This window comes from Cryptomeria japonica, chromosome 10 (assembly GCF_030272615.1).
Source record: "Cryptomeria japonica chromosome 10, Sugi_1.0, whole genome shotgun sequence".
In the NCBI taxonomy this organism is placed as follows: Eukaryota; Viridiplantae; Streptophyta; class Pinopsida; order Cupressales; family Cupressaceae; genus Cryptomeria; species Cryptomeria japonica.
Genome location: NC_081414.1, coordinates 625,226,366 through 625,253,113, shown reverse-complemented (window position 1 = coordinate 625,253,113; position 26,748 = coordinate 625,226,366). Strand labels below are relative to the sequence as shown.

The following is a 26,748-nucleotide window of genomic DNA, read 5'->3' as shown; positions in this document are numbered from 1 at the left end:
CACCCAGCGAATTACAAAATTAATAGTCAATTTGATTGGAATACACAAAAAGGAGTTTGGAGCATATATATTTGTTTGTTATAAGTGATAAAAATTTACATAGATATAATTCATATATTGTATTGTGCGGTAAGAATTTTTTTTTCATATATTGTGTTTATAATCTCATATCATAGATCCTTTTCCATTAAAAGGTACCATTCAAACCTACGTAGTAGGAGATTTGAACCTAGTTAAGAAGCATTGCCACTCTTTATTTTGAGTTAATTTACTCCTTTCATATACTTAATGATATTCATGATGGTGGCACATAATACATAATTTTATACATAAGATGATTATTGTCAAAATACTTAGATCATTATATAAGTTTTGACTGACTCTATTTTTACTAGATGTATAGTTTATATTACATTGGTGTTTCAAGTATTTGTTGAGTTGGTTTAGCGAATTTGATATAATAATAATAATATTAAATTAATAATATTTGATGTATCTATTTCAATTAAATTTTAGACATAAGTCTTCTAGAAAATGATATAAGAGTTACAAACAAACAAAATATAATTTATAACATTTAATATATTAAATTCAATTAAATATTAACTCTAACAAATTTAAGCGAGAACAAGATTTTTAAAGCTGAATAAAGTGATCATCCATAAGAAGAGAATTTAGTATCTCGAATATGAAAGTAATCGCTTTGAAAGATCATAACTCTGTGATAAAAGATTCTTTTAGAGCATATTAACATTGCCCGTGTTGATGCCTTATGGCATTCAATATATTCAAGCAGCGGGATATGGGAAACTTCAAATTTAAATTATTACAGAGCACGCAAAACATCAAGGAGTTATTCAGTTGTTGGTACTGTTTGAAAGTACTCATTCCTGTCAATTGAATGGACGGATTTATTAGAGAGCACGAGAAACATCAAGGAACTTTTAAAGCTCCAAACCATTCAAGGAGCGGGATATCTCTTTAAAGCTGATGCGTTCAATTGAATTCTTACCACAATGAAGAGAGGAAAGATGGGTTATACTAAACCTTGTGGGTTGATTAGTTTTCTTGCGTGTATACTGGTTTTAGTTTGCGGAGAGAAAGACATTGAGAGAGGAACTGCAAGCAGTGATGTTGATGGGAATGCCAAAGTTTCTGCCTTGTTCACATTGGGCGACTCCATTGTTGATCCAGGCAATAATAATTTCCTCCCTACCATTGCTAAGGCCAATCATCCCCCATATGGCCAAGATTTTATTGATAAAAGACCTACTGGCCGATTTTCTAATGGGAAACTTACAACAGATTTCGTAGGTAAAATTTCTTTTCAATTTCAAATTGCTAAAATTTTGACTCCAAATAGTTGGTATTCTAATTCTACAAAGAGTTTGTTATCAAATATTTTTTTTGTTGGAGTTCTTATATATAAGATGATCTATAGATTAGAAAGTGTGATCTGAAATGTTGATACAAAAACTTTATAGATATAAAGAATATCTATTTAGTTGAGAGCCACTAATTTGATGGTATTGAAAATATGAATTTAAATTGACGTAAAAGATATCCATTTTATTAAAATTGTTTAACGCACATTCTAAGATTTATCTCATATATTGTAACTCCAAAGATTTGTTTATGAAACATCTTTCATTTTATTCTAATACTTACCTAATCAGTTAGTCATTATAGATTGTGCTAATATCATATCTTTAATATGTTTAGCTGAGAGTGAACAAATTGTTGATATTATCAATTTCAGTTTAAATATTGATAAAAATATCCATTTTACTAAAAATGTCTAAAATATTATGTAAGCTTTATTAATATTCCAAAAATTTAAAGTTAAATATCACCCTCACCAATTATATTCAACTAATTAAACTACAACTCTTTAATAAAATCAATCTATTAATCTATCTCAAATGTAGAAATCTTGAGTAATGGAGTGTTTGTTGGATATAACTCTTTCGTAATCATTAAACTATCCCATGAGAAATCTCTAGAGTATCGAGCTTGAAAGAATTACCCTAAATCACGTTTGTGTATGTTGGACACATTTCGCCTGCAGCTGCAGCATTAGGATTAAAGGATACTCTTCCTGGATATTTGGAGCCTGATCTCAGTATCCAAGATTTTCTCACAGGCCTCAGCTTTGCTTCATCCGCTACTGGATACGATAACCTTACAGCCATAAACTTCGTAAGTAACTTCCCTCTTTACTTATTTTTTACTGTTCATCTGGTTGATATTCTGGAACAGTTGTATAATATAAGAAAATTGATGAAAGGATACGTCAACATATTTCTACAGAATGTGATACCTATGTGGAAACAAATGGAATTCCTTAAGGAGTACAAGGCGCATTTGGAGGATATGGTGGGGAAGGAAAAGTCGATAAATATAATTGAGGAAGCATTATTTCTCATGGTTGCTGGTACCAACGATTTTATATATAACTACTTTTCTTTTCCTATCAGAAAACATGAATTAAGTGTGGAGCAGTACCAGAACTTTCTTCTCGATATTTCCAGCAATCTCATTCAGGTTCCCACTACTTCTATTTCATATGATTTGATCCAATATCGCATAAGTTTTGCCGTTTCTTATCCCTCCCCTCTGAAGTGCTGAAATTTTTTATTGAATTTTTTTAAACAGGATTTGTACAATGTGGGTGCCCGCAAAGTTGGTGTTACTGGGCTCCCTCCACTGGGATGCTTACCTATGGTGAGAGATAATCAAAGGAATTCGGTGGAATCAGCGTGCATTGAAGAATTCAACCAAATTGCAATCTCATACAACAAAAAACTGAAGGAAAACATGGAGACACTGCAAGCTCGCCTTCCTGGAATAACATTGGGATACCTCGACATCTATGACAGCCTTTTGGACATTATCACATATCCTACAAAATATGGTAGGAATAGGAAAAAAATATTCTGGTGGTTTGATTGTCGAACTCTATAAATTGTGAGATTTAATGATGCCTCTGAGATTTTGTGGTGCAGGGTTCGAGTCGTCAACCAGGGGCTGCTGTGGGACAGGATCAACAGAATTGGCATTCTCCTGCAATGTTGTAACTCCAATTACCTGTGCAGATGCATCAAAATTTGTTTTCTGGGACGCCCTTCATCCAACACAGAAGGCATCCGAAATACTTGCAAACGTGTTGATAGAACAATATATAAAATTCCTATAAGCAGCTCAATTTTCATAGCACTAAATAAACTGTTATTTTCATGTAAGAAGAAGATCATTTTCAAAAGTGAATTTAAAGTTTTATGAATATAATGTATAACAATTGTTTGTTGGGAGTTTTGAACATAGCATTTTGGCGCCGAACACCACTAAAAACTTGTCAAATATTGAGTAAGACTTCTTTTCTTTGGGTACATAATTATTATAAATTTAATAATAAATATAAATATTGGGAATGTAAGGTGTATGATAGGTGCCCAAAACCTAACCAAATTAGACCCAGCAAGAGGAAAAGGGAGGTTATGTTGCTGAAAGTAACTCACACAAACTCTATAGATGCTTGAAAAAGGAGTAATTGTACTATAAGGAGTAATCTTTATCTGCAAGTAAAAGGAACTATGCTACAAGAACATAAATCTATGTTGTAGGAGCTTAAGTCCTATGTTAAAAGGGTTTGATAATAGAATATTCATTCCCACAACACACATACTTACGCATAAAGGTAATTGATTTCTAAAGCAATGAAGATCATATAAATATAACATTCATAAGAAAAAACACATATTCTAAGAAAGAAACCAACATTAAAAGGTAATGTTTCATTTTATTTATCTTAGAATAGTAGTTATCTACATAAATTTAGTTTCTCTCAAAATACTAGGTCAAAATTCAAGGATCTCCCATTCTTCCCTTTTCGCTATTTGACTACCACATGCAGCTCTATTCCTTTATTATCTTCTTTTATCTATTTTTGGTCATCCTCGATCTTGAATCTTGCACTCTCCTCTTTTTATCTTTTATTTCTTTGTTCTTCTCTATTTTCTCTCTATAAACCCCTCCAAAAACATAGAAGTTTCTCTAAAATATTGTCTAAATTGGGTGCAATGCTCAAAATGCTATCATGAATGCACAACAACTTAATTTTTGGTTCAAAATTCTTTCTCAGATTTGTTCTCCTCGATTTTCCCACACTACACATGGTGAAGAGGGGAAGATGATGAAAAGGTGTAGTAGCCATATCTAACTAAACAAGGGAACCATAATTTAAATGGGAAATGATAATTAATGAAAGAGAAAAAAAAGAATTGGTCAAGACAACTAAGTTTGTGGAGGAAGCCTTAAAAAAAATATCAAGGGAACTGATTAGGAAGTTTGATGTCTTTCAGACAATGTAAACAACCAAATGCACCAAGAGAATAATGAAAAAAGAAACCAAGGATCGAATTTGTCATGAGATAAATTGGTTCTACTAAACCAACAATGGTCTAATAGGTGTTCCACAATAACAAAGTTGGGCACCCATTTTCTAATCAACCAAATTGAGATTTTTATCTTCCATTTGTACAAAAAATGTCTCTCGCATAGATTTATTAGATGAATAGATGAAATAATATCATATAATATAGCCTTGAATCATACATGAAGCTGGATAAACTCTTGAAGAAATTATAATATGGTAATCTAAGGGGTAACACCTAGCACCACACCACCATTTCCTTCTTGATGATTGGAATCCACAAACATGGCCTCATTCCAAATTGTTTGAAGAGCCAATTGTAACTAAATTTTGTATGTTTTAACTTTCTATAGATAGATGACATCAATGCCACATGGTTTTTGATAATGATCAAACAAGTTTTCAGGGGACCCGAAACCCCTTACAACAAGTTTTGAAGGGACTTAAAACCCTCAATTTTTTTCATGGATCTAGAACCATTAGAAGAACACTACTATAAGATACAACATATCCATTCAATATCCCACCCACAAAGAAGAATAAACTTTGAAGAGCTGGTTGTAAAAGAAAAAGGTCGAAGCGAACCTCCAAAGAGCTCAAGTAGACATGAGCCTAGTGAAAGGCTCCCTCAAGCTTTAATCATGGGTTTTATCAAGGCTCCCATAATATTATCCTTGAGAATGAGCATCACTCAGAACAACTTTCCAAATAAGATATCCACCTCTATAGGAGTTAAAAGAAAATAGTCAGCAAAAAGGCCAACATTAGCTCCCTTACAGCCAAAAGATAGGGCACCATCAGCCCCCCAACAATGCTTCTAGGCATAAATAGTAGCATCTAACTCCACCTCAATAGGAGAAATGTCAACTCCGGCCACATCCATCTCCCCCTCAATAGATGATAGGATTGCCTCTATATGAAAAACTAGAGTAACCCAAAGATGCAAAAGATGAAGCACAAAGGCCAAAGCCCGGGAGACAAGAAGGAGGGAAAAAATAAAACCCCCATTGAAGAGAGATCTAGGATTCAAGAGATAAAAATAGAGAAATCCAGACCCCATCATCATAGAAATCATAAAACAAAGAGATTTCAAAGGAACCCATAACAAAAAAACCTATCCTAAAATATCAAGATAAATAGAGGGGCACAAGGAGAGATGAGAGACAGACTAACCACCATAGTTCCATCACAAGGGTAGAGAAGGAGTTGAGACCTTGAAACAATCCCTAAAAGAATCAAACATGAAGATTTCCAAGTTAGGGTAGAAACAACTTCCATGCAACCCTACAAAACATTAGGGAAACCTCCCAAAGAAAAACCAATAGGCCCAAAAGATTAAGAACCTCAAACCAACCCACCTAGTAGGCAAAAATTCCATATGGGAAAAACATCCATGTGCATCTTGGAAAAAATCCAGCAACACCCATGAAGCCATGAAGAAAAGCACCAAACCATGATAGTAAAAGGCACCCAAAGGAAGAAGCTCAAAGCCCACTAGAAGGAGAACAAGGCCCTTCCAAACAATAGCCCTATCCCTAAGAATAACACAATCCACCCTGATCAAATCCAAGTCCAACCAAAAAAGAAAATCCTCTAGTTTGCTACATGATTGTTTGGTACTTATTTGATATTTTTCATTAGCTACATACTAACATGCCCCTTATATTCCATGAAATTACTTTGACCATCATTGATAACTAATGATATACAAGATCTTTATCATTCCTTAACACATTATATTGACTGTACGTGATAAAATTTTGAGATTTGTGATGATCTAATATCCTTAGGAAGTCACAAACCAATGATATTGAGTGGAACTAGCAAGTTTTGAATTAGATCAATTGGGCATCTTGTGGTAGAGAAGGGGATTTTATTGCAATGCATGAATTTTTGCTTCAGACATTAATTTTTTTTAAATCATATACATCACCCATCATTGAAGACCATGTTTTGATTTTTTAAAGGACATTACACAGAATTTGTAGCAAACAACATATTATGTGCATCTACATGTTAAAATAAATGATATGTAATAAAGGAATATGATGTTTTTTATAAGGTAAAATAGGTTTTGAGGGGACCCAAAACCCCTTACAAAAGGATTTTATGGGGATTCAGAACCCACAAAAAGAGCATTGTTGCAACTAGATATGACATAGACTAACAACAACTAGCCAACAATACAACACTAGAAAATGAGCATTAAAGAACTGGTTGAACCACCAAAGAGGTCCAAGACAACAAACTAGAGACCTCAAGGATAAATAGACACATGTTTTTGACAGGCTCCCATAAATTTAAACATGGGTTTTACAAGGATCCCATAACCTGAAACCATGCATTTTGACAAGGCTCCCATAACCTAGAGACACTAAAACAAAGGATTTTGCAAGGCTCCCATAACCTAAAATATGTTTTGACAAGGCTCCCATAGCCATAATACCGGGTCAAACAAACCAATAACATTTACAAAATACTTGGGTGACTGGGTTTTGAATAGGCTCCCACAACCTTTGAAGTAAAGGAAACACCTAATCCTCAAGAATAGCCAGGAAAATATGGAAGAGAAGCAACAAAAGATTTTGACAATTTCCCCAAACCATCATAATGGGTTTTAGAATGGATCCCATAACCATCAACCAAACAACAAAATTTTGCATAATCTAAGATCTCCACCTCCATAGGAGAAATGGGAAAAGAACAAAGGAACCAACATTAAGCACATAAACTTGTATGGCCTCCCAATGTTAGTTGCATAGCTCATCTCCACCTCAATAGGAGATAGTATCACCTCAATAGACATACAAGAAGAGCACCAAGGAGGAAAAGAAAGCAATAAATCTTAGTCCACTCAAATTTTCTCCACCTCAATAGGAGAAATGAAAGTTGAGAGACAAGGAAGGACCAAAAAACCCCCCATGAAGAAGCTACAAAATGAAGAAGAGAGGGTAACCGAGGAAGCCCACAATATGAAGTAGAGAGAGGCCTCCATGGAAGCAAAACCCACTGAGCATCACCAAACAAAGGAGCCCCAAAAACAAAAATCAGAGCCAAGAAAAGAAGAAAAACCATAACCTCCACAAAAACAACAACAAGAGCCATCTCAAAGACTCCAATAAACCACATCTCCATACCAAACCAACTAGCGATAGGACTAGGAGAAATGGGAAAGGGCAGAAAGGAAACTGAGCCCCCACTAAGGAAGCCCTACACATAACACCATAAAACCAAACCTACCACATCCGTACCAAAAAAAGCCTCAATCATCAAGGAGAAAACAAGAACAAGAACAAGGCAGAAAGGGGAAAAACCACCCAAAGAAGGGCTAGAAAAATCAATAGAGCATTTCCCAAGAACACTACCACAAGGGCAAGAAAACACACATCCCCCAAGAGGAAAATGACCTCCAAAATGGTAGACTCCAAAGAAGAGTAAAACACTACCCGAAAACAAGCATTGATGAGATCATCTCCAAGATCAAGAGATGAAGGAAGAGTAGTGGAAAGGAGGAAGCACTCCCACACAAAGATGAGCTCAGCCTCCACCAGGTCTCTAGAAAAATCCCAAGAAAACCCAAACAACTCTAGATCTCAATCTTCAATATCAGCTTCTGAGGCCTTATCATTTCAAGCATCGCTCCCTACAACTCTACCCCCTAAAACCCTAATTCCAAATCTTCTCACACTCTTGCTCATTCTTGAACTTCATCTTCACAATGCTTATTACGAGGATTTGATAATGTTGCTAACATATGCTTTAAGAAAATGTTATAAGGAATAGGATATTATAAAGACAAGTCAAAATAACATTTCAAATTATTGAGTGCCTTTTAGAAAAGTCACCCCCTTCATGGACTATAAAAATTTGGATAGAAGAAGCTAAAACTCTCTTATCCAACTTTGACAAGGTTAGAATTTCCCATGCCTTTAGGGAAGTTAATAAGGTGGCCAACTATTTCACCAATGAAGGTATTAAGCACATGTTCTGATGGACGTGGTAGGCCTATAGTGAACTAGGAGCTGATGTTAGAGCCTTAATCGATTTCGATATTACTCATGGGAAAGTTATCATTTTTAATTATGATGAAGTGGAGTAGAGAATGGTACTGTGTCATCATTCGATACGGTGGCAATACCTTAATTTTCTCTACGGGTGGCGATAGTTGGCATGTGTTGTGCGTGATTTGGTTTTGTTGTTGGCTCTCTGTGTAGTTCATTTTCTCTCCTACCAACAAAAGATAAGTATGTGAGAAGATGGGGCGAAGCAGAAAGAGGGTTGAGCCAAAACAATTGTGAGAAGCACAAGAAAAATTTGAATTTTTGGAGGCATATTGAGAGGGGGGGTTGAGTCCTTTCCTCAAGAAACTCCATGGTGCTAACCCAAAAATTAAAAAGTATTTTGCTAAAAATTGGAAGGATGATGGAATAATTCTCTCTGGGAGGAAGGTAAAGATAATTGGGAATCTCATTGGGAAATTGCTAGGCTTTCCAGAGAGGGGGTGAAGTTCTTTCATGACAGAAAGTTTTTGAATGAAGTAGTCATCAAATTTCCCAAAACTAATGAGGAAAGGGAGGCGTCAGTCAAAATTTCTAATAGTTATTTTGATGTTGGGAAGGTAAAGATGCTATGGAGGGAGGTGCTCAGATTTATCATGGAATACATCATGGTGGATGACATATTTACCAGATTCCAAGACTACCATTTTTCCCTCCTCAATTATTTTTGACACAAGGTGAAGATTTCATTTCCTTACTACTTGTTTTTCTCTTTGAAACATAGTATTAAGAAACACCGAAAAAACCCTAGGAAGAATCCTATCCTACATGCTTCCCTTATTTAGTTAATCCATGAGTATTTTGGAAATATGTTAGTCCTGTCTAACCCCATTTTGGTTTCGTCCTCAGAAGGATATAAGACTAACATTAGTGTGATTGGGGACAAAGGTGAATGGGACACTAAATGGGAAGAGGAAGATTCTCCCCCCCCGCAAGAATGTGTCGAATAAAACCTCACAGAGCAAGCCCTCGGATAAAAAAGTCACCTCTATGAAAACCCTCACTCACACTGCTCAAAAAGATAAAAACAAAGAGAAAGCCCTCCCCAAGAAAAATTTGGTTTCTTATTCTGAGGATTCTCCAGTGGATTCCTCTAATTCCCTCGATTCCACTGGTATCTCACATACCTCTTACCCTCCCAGCGACAGAGAAAATAGGCCGAGATTCCCTAGAGATCTCAAGCTTGAAGACCACTACTTCAAGCCTAACTAGGAATTTCCTAACAACATACTAGCATTAGAAAGAAACAGGGCAGTTGACTACTTTAGGATTATTAAGTGGGTTTTTCATGAGATAAGGGATCTTAGCATAAACAACAAGGTTGTCTCTAGTAAACTGGATGAAATGGAAGCTAAAGGGGTGCCTCATAATGTTGTTGGGGTTTTGTGGACTGAGGAAGAGAAGATGTTGATGGCAAGGTGCCTTCAAAGAACAGTTGAGCTCATGGATAAGATGAAGAAGGAAAAAAATTAAAAAATAAAGCATCTCAAAGGGGAAATTGGCAAAATCCAAGAAACTATGAACTCCATGATTAAGAAAAGCCACAAAATTGTGAAGAATTCTTCTACTACAATGAGGACCTTAGTGGATAAGCTGGAAAATGCCTAATAGGGGACCCTGTTTGTTGACTTGGAAGATGAAAAAGACAAAAGACAAAAAGAGGATCCAGGCCCATCGAAGAGGACTAGAGCCAACCTGAAGAGAAAAGTGGATTCTGCACCTCAGAAGATCCAAGAGTTGAAGAAGGTGGCTTAGGAGATGAATAGACTTGAAGCTGAGATTGTTAATATCTTATAGTCCTTAGGTTATCTTTGTCTATCTGGTGTTGGATTTTTTCTGACTTCTAGCTTGTTTTTTGTTGTCCTTTTTTGTCTATTTTCCATCTTTCCTATCTTAGTGAACTCTATTTGAATATTTTATCTAGCTTGTAAACTCTGTGGTTCTAGGTCCCTTTAAAACCCATTTTTTCCTTAATAAAAAACATTTCAAATAATTTGAATTTCTTTTCAAGGAAATGAATCTTTCAAAGAGAACCTATATATACTTATTAAAGACTTGTTGTAAGGGGGTTTTATTTCCTAAGAATTTTTATTACTATACATTGTAGAGAAGAGAGAGAGTCTAAGTTGAGAACTCTAATTTTGAAGAATTTGAAAATGAGACATTGATTTCCAAAGATTTTGTGTGTTACATGTTTGTGAGGTAGATTTTTCTTAAGGAAAATTTGTATCCATTTATGTGAGATTATTTCTGTGCATAGTGAAATCAATCAATTTTATTTTCTCAATGTAATAGTGGATGTAATATTGGGTGATTTCATAATCTATACATCTACAAAGACTAAGTTAATGTCTCATTTCTTATGTTCTTATGTCAAGTATCATTTCCATATTAAAACCACTTGAGTTTTCCTTTACAACCACCTTTTAATGAGAATAATTGTCATGTTTGTTCTTTACTATCTAAAAAAAATATTCATTATTTTCTAGGAAAACTAGGTTATTGTTTCTATATTGACCTTATCTAGGATTTCCTCTTGTTTCAATTTTAGTTTCTTTACCTTTACTAGTTTCTAGTTAAAAGTATACTTCTACAAAACTTAAAATTCATCATACAAGAAAGTTGTCCCTCTCAAAAATAGAGGAATAGTGTTATTACAATAGATATCTCTCTAACTATTTTAAAATTTGTTTCTTTCTATTAGGCAAGTGAGACTATTTCCAATGAAATGTTGTAGTGAGAAAAGGTATTACAAATAACAATAGAGGGAAATGAAAAAGAAGAAGTGGACTTGATATTGGGAAAAAAGAAGGAATGGGATTGGGTCTTAAGAGGAATAGAGGATGAATGATAAAGTTTAAAAACTAACGAGAGGATTTAATAGGTTGCAATGAAGAGTTTTTTTCAAAACTAGAATTCAAGTTAAATAATAAGGTTCATGAGGAAGCCAATGGTTTCTAGATATGACAATCCCTGATCATATGATTTTCTTTCTTACAATAAAAATAGGCATTTGCATCATTAAGGTTTAATATAGGTTTGTTCCAATGCCAAAGAGCAAACATGTTATAGAGTCAAGTTGTGGATGACAGAGCTCTACATCTACATAGAAATGTACTCTTATGGTGATTAATTTATCAACACCCCTTTTGCACCACACAATGTGACCTAGATAAGTGGTTCTCTTTGAGGAAAAGATGAAACAAAAATTTAAAGATAGGAAATTCCATCCATGCTAGATAGTTAGACTTAGAAGGTCCCTAAAAGTGAAATTAAAAGTCCCAAGCCTACATATAACAAGTATTGTTGTAAGTAATCCATGATTCATACTAAAGAACATCTTCTGCATATTTTGGTAAGCCAAAGGTGAAGGAGATATACACCTTTATCAGATCACTAATAAATTTTAGAACCCTTATTTTCCTAGTTTGATTTCACCCATCTATAAAAAAAATCTAGTTCTTTTAGAACACCTCTTAAAAAAGAAATCAAACTATAACTAGTACTTAACAATAATGACTAAAACTTAATTAGGTAATTGAAATTCAACAAATTTTACTTAGTCAAACTTAGTTTGATTAGATGTAACAAAAATTTACATATTCAGTGTGGTTGTAAGCTAGAGGATACTAGGCATTGTGTCTAGATTAATGTAATCTATAAAAAAAGTAATGTACAAGGTTGAAGTGTTGCAAAGTGTCAAGGATATTCAATTATTAAGGTTTCAATATCACTACCTCTTATTTAGCATCCTTAGATTCCTTAATTTTTTGTATCAAAAATAGTTATCATAATTTATTAGTAGGAGCTATCATCAACTTTTATCCCTTCCATATGAAAAGTATTATGCATACAATCATTTTTCTTAATTAATTATGTATTAATCAATGACTAAATTCCAAAGAACTATTGTGACATAAAGTGAACAAGCCTTTTGATTCCTTGAGATGAGACAACTCTAACCTTGGAAAAGGATTTTACCCAAACTTTTTAAATATATTGAATCAAACAATAGAAAAAATACATTATAGTGATAGGTGCAACGACAAAGACAATAAATATAATTAAAAAAATTAAAAAAAAATTGTCACTAGAATAATATCTTTTGAAAAAAATTGATTTGACTTAATGTCCTTTTCCAAGATTGATCTTAAATTTGTCACTGATCAAAATGAATTTAATGGCCTTGAATTGGCCATGTCAACAGCCAGTAAGGACGCCCAACAAACACGTGATATATTCATGAAATTAATAGAAATTTAAATTCATTCATGAAAATAATCGTCTTCTAACCAGATTATAAAAAGAAACGAGGGTCTTCCTGTTGGAGTAATGTTAACTCCAACTAAGGCTATGTTAGTAGTTGTTTCTCATTCTATTCCACTGTGATTTATGGACAACAGACGGTGCGTGCTTTTTTCAGAAGAGAACAAGGTGAACAACAATTGTTTACTCTGCCTCTTTCACCGCTAGCTTAGATCAATGCAGTTGTTATGCTTAGATCAATGTAGTTGTTATGCTTTGCTTCTATCATAAATTTTCCAATCATGCGATGGATACTATTTGTATTAATATGTATTTTTTGCATAATGTAATTGACAAAATGGTTAATGCAATTCCTTTCCTAGCTGTCTATTTTATCTTTTGTGCACTGGATCTGCAAGTTTGTCTTTTTTTCTCTTAGCTAGATCTATCTTGTGCTATACAGTTATAGCTGCATAATTTTACATGGTATCAGAGCAAGGTTGCTTGGAAGAAAAAGCTAAACAATTTTATTTGCAGGTACTGAAGATAGAGATGTTTTAGATTGGAATAAACATTGTATTGAAGGTTTTGTTTTTGTATCTTTTCGGAGATATTTTTAAGGAGTGAATGATGTATATGTATAAGGATTGCAAATGCATGTATTGTGGGAGCAATCAACATGGGCATGAATGGTGTCCCCATTTCTCACATAATGCCTTTCTACTCTTTTTTGGGAATGCATCAGAATCGTAAGTTGCTCCTTCTCCATCTACAAAAATAGTTGATGTACCTTCACCTTCACCTGCGAGTTTGATAGAGACATTGGCTTCTTCGAATGCTACTTCAGATTCTTTTCAGCAGGTTCATTCTTGTCCTCTTGATGAGCAATATATCATCCTATCAGATATTTATCATTTGTTTATTGAATCTCTCTCTAATCATGATGACAATTTTGAGGACACGTGTCTTCTCTTTGATGTCAGCTCACATCAAGTTGCATCTTATTTTGGTTTGGATTCTCTTGTTCTCTCTCAGCCACTCCATGCTACTATCTTGACACATCCTGATTCATATCCGAACAAATCTCATACTTCAGTGGTCACTGTTCTGGAATCTTGTATGGCAGAGTCATAGTTCAACATCAAATTGGAGAAACATGAGTATTTTTCAAAACCATTCATCTTGATTCCTTCATACATTTCACTTGAGTGGGAATTCAATAGTGTGATAGCTCAAGGTTTCTATCTTCCAAAAGGAAGAGGCATCATTTGTTGCAGGGGAACCTACTATAGCATTCATTTTGCTACATTCTATATTGACATTCTTTCTCTTCTTTGTGGAGGAACAAATAGGCACTTTCTGCGAGATCTTAGGTTGTAAAACATTGTAGCATATTAGGTATCATATAGAGTTAGTGTAAATTTTGAGGGGGGTTTTGTTCCCACTAGGTTTTCCTTCTTTCCTCTTTCCTTTCATTAAGTTTATTTCTATTTAGTTGGAATTAAGGGGGGGTGTTGGAGTAATGTTAACTCCAACTAAGGTTGTGTTAGCAGTTGTTTCTCATTCTGTTCCACCATGATTTATGGACAATAGATGGTGCATGCTTTTTTCAGAAGCGAACAAGGTGAACAACAATTGTTTACTCTGCCTCTTTCATCGCTAGCTTAGATCAATGCAATTCTTATGCTTTGCTTCTATCATAAATTGTCCAATCATGCGGTGGATACTATTTGTATTAATATACATTTTTTGCATAATGTAATTGACAAGATGGTTAATGCAATTCCTTTCCTAGCTGCTCTATTTTATCTTTTATGCATTGGATCTACAAGTTTGTCTTTTTTTCTCTTAGCTATATCTATCTTGTGCTATGTAGTTATAGTTACATAATTTTACACTTCCCAGCCCTTGTAACATTTGAGATTTTCATACCAATTTTATGTTTTCTTTTAGCAAGAAGTTTGCAAGTATTTCATGTCTTCTGTGTTGGATGAACTGCATCCCAGAAAATAGATTTTGAGGCATCTGCACAAGTAATTGGTGTTAAGACATTGCAAGAGAGTGCGAACTCTATTGATCCTATCCCACAATAGCCCTTGCTTGACGATTCAAACCCTACACCACACAACCCCCGAGGCATCATTATACCTCACAAAATAAAATTCGACAATGTAAAATTTTGTAGCTGTGGCTGCATAGCATAGGATAGATCTAGCTATAAGGAAAACAAAAACAAAACTTGCAGATCTAATGCACATAAGAAAAAGAAGGAGAAGCTAAGAAAATGAAATGTATTAATTCATTGTATTATTACATTATGCAAAACTGCATATTAATACAGAAACAACCATCGCATGAACAAAGAAATTACGGTGGATTAGGAAATTAAAAATGACATGCATTATGTTAAACATGCACTCTTCCTTTGTCAGATTAAATGCAATTACTATTCTAACTAAATCATGGAGGTAAGAACTCTATTCAACTAAGTCTGCGTGCACTGAAAAGGGTGGAGATAACAATATTAATCTATTGTTCACCTTGGTTAGACTTAACATGCGCACAGATGCATATGCATGAATTCCTATTACAATGGAACAAATAGTTTTCCACAAATCACAGATAGGAGTTTGGTGCATGCACTAACACCCCACCTTTAGTCTAAGTGAGGAGAGATAAACCTACTGAAAGGAAAGAGGAAAGACGGAAACCCCAGTGGGAACAAAACCCCCCCTCAAAATAAACACTAACTCTGCATGACACTTAATATGCTACAATGTCTTGCAACCAAAGAAGGTCTTGCAGAAAGTGGCTATTTGTGCCTTCACAAAGAAGAGAAAGAATGTCAATACAGAATGTAGCAAAATGAACATTGTAGTAGGTTCCCCTGCAACAAATGATGCCTCTTCCTTTTGGAAAATACAAACCTCGAGCTATCAAAGTGTTGAATTCCCATTCAAGTGAAATGTATGAAGGAATCAAGATGAATGATCCTGAAAAATACTCATGTTTCTCCAATCCGATGCTGAACTGTAACTCAACCATACAAGATTCCAGAATAGTGACCACTGAAGTGTGAGATTTGTTCGGATATGAATCAAGATGTGTCAAGATAGTAGCATGGAGTGGTTGAGAGAAAACAAGAGAGTCAAAACCAAAATAAGATGCAAATTGATGTGAGCTGACATTAGAGAGAAGACATGTGTCCTCAAAATTGTCATCATGATTAGAAAGAGATTCAACAAACAAATGATAACTGTTTGATAGGATGATATTGTTAGGTCTCAGTGACAACTGAGAGGGGGGGGTTGAATCAGTTGTCCAATAAATTCAAGCCAAAAACAACTTAACCAACTTAATGCTTAATACTGGTAAACCAGTTAAGTATGTCAGTAGACAGTGTTAACAGTTAATTGTTATACCGGTAAAGATTAATGCATGAAACATAAACACAAAGTCATCCACAACACATAACACCAATATTTGTATGTGGAAACCCTGTAAGGGGAAAAACCATGGTGGGAAAACTTACCCACAATCAGATGATACTACTGTAGATAGTAAGTGTACATAAATGGGGTCTGCACATGCAAAAAGGCCAACAGCCTAAGTCTCACTGCACAATCACAAAATGGGAGTCACACTAACTACAGTTGGATGGTTAAATCCAATAATAATGTACTGCACAAAATAGCATCTTTATATGCTTGATTCAGTACCGATGTAATGCTGATATGCTTCCACAAAAACCTAGCTTCACCTTTAAATGATATCTTTCTGTATAGCTCTACTTAATCTCACATATACCTTCACATAATCCTTTTTCGCATTCCACACTTGATCTTACAATTAAGATCTTACATTTATACCATAACCTAAGACCAATTTTAGAAGGTCGGCTCTACGAGATATTACAATAAAAATATTTTACAAACAATATAATATCCGATGCAATAACCGATTGAACATGTCATCTTAATGCATTTACAACAATAATTAAGCATCTCCATAGCGTGCCATGTTGATCTGGAAAAGATAAACCTGTCGGTGTAACCCTAGACCTATTTATCGGTAACAACAAATATGCAACTATGAATATACCAATGAACAAAACTCCAAGACAAGATGTCCAGACGATGTCTTCGACATTACCAAGTGTCTTCCATATCATTGTAAGTGTCGGTGATCATTATATCTTGTCGGTGTGCCATATACCAGTAACTGTGCAATAGTTACTTGTTTACCAGTGAATGTCGCTGGATCTCCAAAGTGCTAGTGTTTTAGTAGGTGTTGACATCAATGACAAAACCATACCAAAATACCAAAAATCTCCCCCTATGGCATTGATGGCAACACAAGATGGAAAAACCATCAAAGTGCCAAAACAGAAATGCCAAATACCAAAACCAACAATCTCCAAAAAAGATTATAACCAGAAAACAATTTCTCCTAAACAACAATCTCTCCCCCTGGGAGCAACATGTGTTTTCCAAAGCTTTTCAATACTAATCTCTCCAAAAGATAATGTGTTTTTCTATACATATCTCTCCCCCTTTGACATGAAATACAAAAGTTATAATAAAACTCACCCTGAGAAGTAGCTTCCTCATCAAAGACCGGAGTAAATTTTTTCTCTGTTAATTCTTCCGGTTGATGACAATCATCAACTGTCTAAGTCTCTACTAGTGGTGGTATGACTCCAAGCCGATCTCTGAGATATTCAAAAGTTTCCCTAGGCAAAGGTTTAGTGAAAATATCTACAATCTACTCTTTAGAGTTCACATAAACCAGTTTTATCTCCTTTGCTTCAACTTTTTCCCTTAAAAATTTTAGTTTGATAGAAACATGTTTGGTTTTGGAATGTAATACCAGATTCTTAGATATATCAATTACTGCAGTGTTATCCTAATAGATAGTAATAGGTTCCTTGCATTTTACCTTTATGTCTTTCAACATTTGCTTAAGCCATAGTACCTGTGTACAACTAGTTGCTGCTGCAACATATTCTGATTCTGCTATTGATAAAGATGTACAACTCTGTTTCTTACTCAACCAAGAAACTAATCTATTTCCAAGAAAGAATGCTCCATCGGTGGTGCTTTTCCTATCATCCACATCTCTTGCCCAATTTGCATCTGTGTATGCACATAATTCAAAGTTTTCATCTCTAGGATACCATAATCCAAGATTTATAGTGCCTTATAAGTACCGAAAAATCCTTTTTACTGCTGATTCATGATTTTCTCTAGGATTACTTTGAAATATTGAAACAATACATACTACATTCATAATATCATGTTTGGTTTGTGTCAAGTACAGTAAACCTCCTATCATAGATTTTTATCTAGTTGGATTAACAGGTGTAGATTCATCCCTTAGTGATAGTTTGTCATTTGTAGTCATAGGTGTGCTCACCGGTTTAGAGTTCTCTGTCCCAAATTTCTTTAGGAATTCTTTTAAGTACTAGGATTGACTCAAGAATATACCTTTATCACTATGTGAAATCTGCAATCCTAAAAAGAATTTTATTTCTCCAATCATAAATATTTCAAATTCTTGCTGCATTTAATAGAAAATTCTTTACATAATCCATCTTCTCCTCCAAAGATTATATCATCAATAAATACTTCAATAACCAAGATGTCATCATTAGTCACTTTATAATATAAATTGTTGTCTGCATTACCTTTAGAAAAACCAATCTTCAAAATATACTTATCCAATCTTGGATACCAAGCTCTTGGAGCTTGTTTTAGTCCATACAAAGCTTTCCTTAACCTGCATACCATATCATTATCATCTGTCAAAGAAAATCCATCAGGTTGTTCAATGTATACTTCCTCTTCAAGATATCCATTCAAAAATGCACATTTAATATCCATTTGATAAACTTTCTATTTCTTGTGTGCTGCAAAAGCCAGGAATAATTTGACTGCCTCAATTCTAGCTACCGGTGCAAATGTTTCATTCTAGTCAATTCCTTCTTTCTGAGAATATCCCTTACACACTAGTCTTGCTTTATTTCTGACAACCTTACCATCTTCATTGAGTTTGTTTCTAAATACCCATTTGGTTCCAATTACATTTTTATCTTTAGGCCGGGGAACTAATGTCCAAGTGTTGTTTTTCTCAATTTGTTCTAATTCTTCTTCCATAGCTTTAATCCAAAATTTATCTTCACATGCCTCATTAATAGATGATGGTTCAATTTGAGAAATAAGACATACCTCTTCATTTTCCAATCTTCCTCTTTTCATAACTCCTTTAAATTTGCTTCCAATTATCTGATCTTCAGAATCATTCAGTCTTACATACCAAGGTGTCTTAGTTTGTTGTTGTTCTTCAATTATTGTGGAATCCTCAGATGGTACCAAGGTAACTGGATCTTCATTCTATATCGGTGGATCTAGAGAAGGTTCATTTGTCAAAATTTATGTTGCCGGTTTAGAGTCTATATACCTTGAAGTTCCTCTGAATTATTCATCAATCTTTACATGTGTACTCTCAACAATTTTCTCCAATCTCTTGTTAAAACATATATATGCTTTGCTCTTAGATGAATAACCAAGAAATATTCCTTCATCACTTCTAGGATCAAATTTTCCAATATACTCATCTCTTCTGATATAACATTTACTTCCAAAAATTCTGAAATACTTAATCGTAGGAGTATTACCAAACCATAGTTCATGAGGGGTCTTACTAGTTTCACCTTTGATGTGAACTTTGTTAAATGTATAGACCGATGTGCTGACTGCTTCTCTCCAATACATATGTGGTAGGTTTGCTTCTGATAACATACTTCTTGCTACATCCAAGATAGTTATGTTTTTCCTTTCAACAACTCCATTCTACTGTGGTGTCCGAGGTGCTAATAGCTATCTTATGATTCCATTCACTTCACAGAATGTATTAAAATCCCTGGATGTAAATTCACCTCCTTGATATGATCTTAAACATTTGATTTTCTTACTAGTTTCATTTTCTACCATTGCTTTGAACAGTTTAAACTTTCCAAGTGCTTCTGATTTTTATCTGAGAAAAGTAACCCAACACACTGTAAAATAGTCATCAATGATTAGCATGAAATATCTATCACCTTGTAAGCTTTTAGTTCTAGTTGGACTACATAAATCAGTGTGAATCAAATCAAGAGCATTATTTGACTTTTCTGGAATACTTTTGAAACTAGCTTTAACTTTTTTTCCAAACTGACATTCCTTACATACAGTATTCTGAGGTTTGACAATTTTAGGTAAATCTCTAACTGCCTTAGTAGTATTGAGCTTTACCATGCAATCAAAGTTTACATGACAAAGTCTCTTATATGCCATAACCAAATTTCATCTATATGTGCAATTAAGCATGTCTTTTCATTGTTATTCAAATGAAAGATATTACCTCTAGTTTGATTACTGGTTGCAATTTCCAAACGAGTTCTATTCATGATTTTGCATTTTCCATTTTTAAATTGTAACTGAAATCCTTTCTCAACTAATTGACCAACACTCAAAATATTATGATTTAATCCTTCAACATAGTAAACATTGTTAGTGTTATGCTTACCATCAAGAGATATTGTACCCTTACCTTTGATTGAATAAGCTTTGTCAGATCTCTAAATCTCACTAAGCCTCCATTGTATTCTTGAAAGTTCAAGAATTTACCATTGTCTCCTGTCATATGATGTGAGCATCTTGAAACAATGATCCATTCATCCTTTACTTCAACTTTAGCTGCCAGGGCCTATACTACCGGTTGAGCAGTAGGTGCTGGTTGATCTTCTGTTATAGCAACAAAAACCCATCCATTGTCTGTCAGATCATCGTCAGAATCATCAATCATGCCTTCATCAACAATGTAACAAGATTTGTCTTTATTCTTCTTAAATCTGTAGCTCTGATATTCAGGGTTAGGTTTGTATGTTCTTCTAACTTCTTCTCTTAGTCTAGCATGTCTATCAGGGCATCTTGAAGCCATATGCCCAATCTTATTGTAGTTAAAACATTTAAAGGGTGCTTTACCTTCATACTTACTTCCAACTGGACCTTTAGGCATTTTCCTTGCAAACAGTGCTTCAAGTTCTTCAAGTTCTTCATTCTCCTTCCTACTTTCTTCAAGTTCTCCTGCATAAAAGGCTTTCCAATCAGATTTGTTAAATGATGGAGCAGATGATGTTCATGCTTTAAAGGCCAAATCTATCTTTATAGTAGCAATAGGACCAAATTCTTCAATTTCAAAAGCTGAAAGTTTTCCAATCAATGTATCCCTAGTAACTGATGTATTAGGCATTGTTCTTAACTCATTTATAGCAGTAACCTTAATTTTTTATGCTGGTGGCAATCCTTTTAAAACTTTTTAAAAATTTTCATCCTCACTTAAGGTTCCTCCACAACATTTAATACCCAAAGCAATTTCATTTACTCTTTCCATAAAGGTAGAAATCCTTTCATCTTCTTCCATTTTTAGATGTTCATATTTGACTTGGAAGCTTTCAAATTTTGCAATTTGACTGTGGAATCTCCTTCATTCAGTGTTTACAAATGATCCCAAATAGATTTAGCAGTAGACCTATCTGATAGTCTCATGATTTGTTGATCTGATAATGTGCTCAAAAGTGCTTCTCTTGCTTTGCAATCATTTTCCTCATCTTTTGTCAAGTTAGCTAGACTAGGCTGACTACGTACAACACCAGTATAACCATTCTTTGTAACTTCCCAGATGTCTTTTCCAATGCAATTCAGATGTTTCTCCATTCTGATCTTCCATATGCCATAGTTGGTTCCATCAAGTTTAGGACTGTCCTTCCTGAAATAGTTAGTAGACATTGGATCTCCTCAAACTGTTAAACTTTTGCAAAAGAGGACTAAGCTCTGATACCAATTGTTAGCTCTCGATGACAACTGAGAGGGGGGGATGAATTAGTTGTCCAATAAATTCAAACCAAAAACAACTTAACCAACTTAATGCTTAATACCAGTAAACCATTTAAGTATGCCGGTAGATAGTGATAACAGTTAACTACTATATCGGTAAAGATTAATCCATGAAACATAAACACAAAGTCATCCACAACACATAACACCAATATTTGTACGTGGAAACCCTGTAAGGGGAAAAACCACGGTGGGAAACCTTACCCACAATCAGATGATACTACTGTAGATAGTAACTGTACATAAATGGGGTCTGCGCATGCAGAAAGGCCAATAGCCTAGAGCTCACTTCTCAATCAAAATGGGAGTTACACTGACTACAGTTGGATGGTTAAATCCAATAATAATGTATTGCACAAAATAGCATGTTTATATGCTTGATTCAGTACTGATGTAATGCTGATATGCTTCCACAAAAACCTAGCTTCACCTTCAAATGATATCTTTGTGTATAGCTCTGCTTAATCTCGCATATACCTTCACACAATCCTTTTTTGTATTCCACACTTGATCTTAAAAATAATATCTTACATTTATACCATAACTAAGACCAATTTTAGTAGGTCGGCTCTACAAGATATTACAATAAAAACATTTTATAAACAATATAATATCTGATGCAATAACCAATTGAACATGTCGGCTTAATGCATTTACAATGATAATCAATCATCTCCATAGCGTTCCATGTTGATCTGGAAAAGATAAACTTGCTGGTGTAACCCTAGACCTATTTGTCGGTAACAACAAATATGCAACTATGAATATACCAATGAACAAAACTCCAGCACAAGATGTCCTAACAATGTCTTCGATATTACTAAGTGTCTTCCATATCATTCCAAGTGTCAATGATCATTATATCTTGTCAGTGTGCCATATACCAGTAACTGTGCAATAGTTACTTGTTTGCCGGTGAATGTTGCTGGATCTCCAAAGTGCTAGTGTTTTAGTAGGTGTTGGCATCAATGACAAAACCATACCAAAATACCAACAATCTCCCCCTTTGGCATTGATGGAAACAGAAGATGGAAAAACCATCAAAGTGCCAAAACAGAAATGCCAAATACCAAAACCAATAATCTCCAAAAAAGATTATAACCAGAAAATAATTTCTCCTAAACAACAATCTCTCCCACTGGGAGCAACATGTGTTTTCCAAAGCTTTTCAATACCAATCTCTCCAAAAGATAATATGTTTTTCCATACATATCTCTCCGCCTTTGACATCAAATGCCAAATTTATAATAAAACCAAGTTCATATACAATATACCAATCAATTCAATATACCAACTACTCCCCCTGAGAAGTATCTTCCTCATCAAAGACTGGAGTAAAAGTTTTCTCTGTTAATTATGTCGGTTGATGACAATCATCAACTATCTAAGTCTCTACCGATAGTGGTATGACTCCAAGCTGATCTCTAAGATATTCAAAAGTTTCCCTAGGCAAAGGTTTAGTGAAAATGTCTGCAATCTGCTCTTTAGTGTTCACATAAACCAGTTTTATCTCCTTTGCTTCAACTTTTTCCCTTAGAAAATTTAGTTTGATAGAAACATGTTTGGTTTTAGAATGTAATACCAGATTCTTAGATATATCAATTGTTGCAGTGTTATCACAATATATAGTAATACTTTCCTTGCATTTTACCTTTATGTCTTTCAACATTTTCTTAAGCCATAGTACCTGTGTACAGTTAGTTGCTGCTGCAACATATTCTGATTCTATTGTTGATAAAGATGTAGAAATCTGTTTCTTACTCAACCAAGAAACTAATCTGTTTCCAAGAAAGAATGCTCCATCGATGGTGCTTTTCCTATCATCCACATCTCTTGCCCAATTTGCATCTGTGTATGCACATAATTCAAAGTTTTCATCTCTAGGATACCATAGTCCAAGATTTATAGTGCCTTGTGAGTACTGGAAAATCCTTTTTACTGCTGATTCATGATTTTCTCTAGGATTACATTGAAATCTTGAAACAATACATACTGCATTCATAATATCTGGTCTGGTTTGTGTCAAGTACAGTAAACCTCCTATCATAGATTTGTATCTAGTTGGATTAACAGGTGTAGATTCATCCCTTTGTGATAATTTGTCATTTGTTGTCATAAGTGTGCTTACCGGTTTAGAGTTCTCCATCCCAAATTTCTTTAGTAACTCTTTTAAGTATTTGGATTGACTCAAGAATATACCTTTATCAGTCTGTGAAATCTGCAATCCTAAAAATAATTTTATTTCTCCAATCATAGACATTTCAAATTCTTGCTACATTTTAAATAAAATTTCCTTACATAAACCATCTTCTCCTCCAAAGATTATATCATCAAAAAATACTTCTATAAACAAGAAGTCATCATTAGTTATTTTGTAATATAAATTGTTGTCTACATTTCCTTTAGTGAAACCAAGCTTTAAAAGATACTTATCCAATCTTGCATACCAAGCACTTGGAGCTTGTTTTAGTTCATACAAAGCTTTCCTTAACCTGCATACCATATCATTGTCATGTGCTAAAGAAAATCCATCAGGTTGTTCAATGTATACTTCCTCTTCAAGATCTCCATTCAAAAATGCACATTTAATATCCATTTGATAAACTTTGTAGTTCTTGTGTGCTGCAAAAGCCAGGAATAATCTGACTACCTCAATTCTATCTACTGGGGCAAAGGTTTCATTGTAATCAACTCCTTCTTTCTGAGAATATCCCTTACACACTAGTCTTGGTTTATTTCTGACAACCTTACCATCTTCATTGAGTTTGTTTCTAAATACCCATTTGGTTCTAATTACATTTTTATCTTTAGGCCGGGGAACTTATGTCCAAGTGTTGTTTTTCTCAATTTGTTCTAATTCTTCTTCCATAGCTTTAATCCAAAATTTATCTTCACATGACTCATTAACAGATGATGGTTCAATTTGAGAAATAAGACATACCTCTTCATTTGCCAATCTTCCTCTTGTCATAACTCCTTTAAACTTGCTTCCAATTATCTGATCTTCAGAATGATTCAGTCTTACATATTGGAGTGTCTTAGTTTGTTGTTGTTCTTCAATTATTGTGGAATCCTCAGATGGTACCGGGGTAACTGGATCTTCATTCTGTACCGGTGGATTTAGAGTAGGTTCATTTGTCAAAAATTTTGTTGCTGGTTCAGAGTCTATATACCTTGAATTTCCTCTGAATTGTTCATCAATCCTTACATTTGTACTCTCAACATTTTTTTGCAATCTCTTGTTAAAACATCTATATGCTTTTCTCTTAGATGAGTAACCAAGAAATATTCCTTCATCACTTCTAGGATCAAATTTTCCAATATACTCATCTCTTCTGATATAACATTTACTTCCAAAAATTCTAAAATACTTAAGAGTAGGAGTATTACCAAACCATAGTTCATGAGGGGTCTTACCTGTTTCACCTTTGATGTGAACTTTGTTAAATGTAAAGACTGATGTGCTGACTGCTTCTCTCCAATACATATGTGGTATGTTTGTTTCTGATAACATACTTCTTGCTGCATCCAAGATAGTTCTATTTTTCCTTTCAACAACTCCATTCTGTTGTGGTGTCTGAGGCGCTGATAACTGTCTTCTGATTCCATTCACTTCACAGAATGTATTAAAATCCCTAGATGTAAATTCACCTCCTTGATCTGATCTTAAACATTTGATTTTCTTACCGGTTTCATTTTCTACCATTTCTTTGAACAATTTAAACTTTCCAAGTGCTTCTGATTTTTCTCTAAGAAAAGTAACCCAACACATTCTAGAATAGTCATCAATGATTAGCATGAAATATCTATCACCTTGTAAGCTTTTAGTTCTAGCTGGACCACATAAATTAGTGTGAATAAAATCAAGAGCATTAGTTGACTTTTTTGGAATACTTTTGAAACTAGCTCTAACTTGTTTTCCAAATTGACATTCCTTACATACAGTATTCTGAGGTTTGACAATTTTAGGTAAATCTCTAACTGCCTTAGTAGTACTGATCTTTACCATGCAATCAAAGTTTACATGGTAGAGTCTCTTATGCCATAACCAACTTTCATCTATATGTGCAATTAAGCATGTATTTTCATTATTATTCAAATGAAAGATATTACCTCTAGTCTAATTACCGATTGCAATTTCTATACCAGTTCTATTCATGATTTTGTATTTTCCATTTTTAAATTGTAACTGAAATCCTTTCTCAACTAATTGACCAACACTCAAAAGATGATGCTTTAATCATCAACATAGTAAACATTATTAGTGGTATGCTTACCATCAAGAGATATTGTACCCTTGCCTTTGATTGAACAAGGTTTGTCATCTCCAAATCTCACTAAGCCTCCATTCTATTCTTGAAAGTTCAAGAATTTACCTTTGTCTCTTGGCATATGATGTGAGCATCGTGAATCAATGATCCATTCATCCTTTACTTCAACTTTAGCTGCCAGGGCCTGTACTACCGGTTGAGCAGTAGGTGCCAGTTGATCTTCTGTTATAATAACAAAAACCTATCCATTGTCTGTCGGATCCTCATTAGAATAATCAGTCACACCTTCATCAGCAATGTAACAAGATTTGTCTTTATTCTTCTTAAATCTATATCTTTGATATTCAGAGTTAGGCTTGTATGTTCTTCTAGCTTCTTCTCTTAGTCTAGCATGTCTATCAGGGCATCTTGAAGCTGTAGAGACCTAAAATTGTCCAATCTAATTAAATAAATATTTTATTTATTTAATTATTTTAACCTAATTCTTCTATTAATTAAATAAATCTTTATTTATTTAATTAATTCATTTATCCTCTTCTAGCCTTATTTCTCATTTAAATAAATACATTTATTTATTTAAATTATGCTTTTCTTAAATTAAATGAATATCTTATTTATTTAATTGATCCCACTTCCTCCATTAATTAAATAAATCTTTATTTATTTAATTCATTCATTAACCTTTTCTACCTATGACACATGTCATTCATCTCTTAATTCATACACTACCTACCCTCTCATTATTTTAGTATTTTCACTACCTACCCTCTAATCATAGCCGACCATTTATCTTTTACACCTCTCAA

At 34.2% G+C, this 26,748-nt stretch overlaps 1 protein-coding gene across 1 annotated transcript; it reads left to right on the top strand.

The window, feature by feature from the left end:
* The first annotated feature begins 1,030 nt into the window (after positions 1–1,030).
* Positions 1,031–3,321, top strand: LOC131029987 (GDSL esterase/lipase At2g04570). Its single transcript, XM_057960671.1, has 5 exons — positions 1,031–1,314; positions 2,069–2,199; positions 2,311–2,544; positions 2,656–2,914; positions 3,006–3,321. Exons 1-5 carry the CDS (start codon positions 1,032–1,034, stop codon positions 3,194–3,196), a joined length of 1,098 nt encoding a protein of 365 aa, XP_057816654.1. The 5' UTR covers position 1,031; the 3' UTR covers positions 3,197–3,321.
* The last annotated feature ends 23,427 nt before the right edge of the window (positions 3,322–26,748 follow it).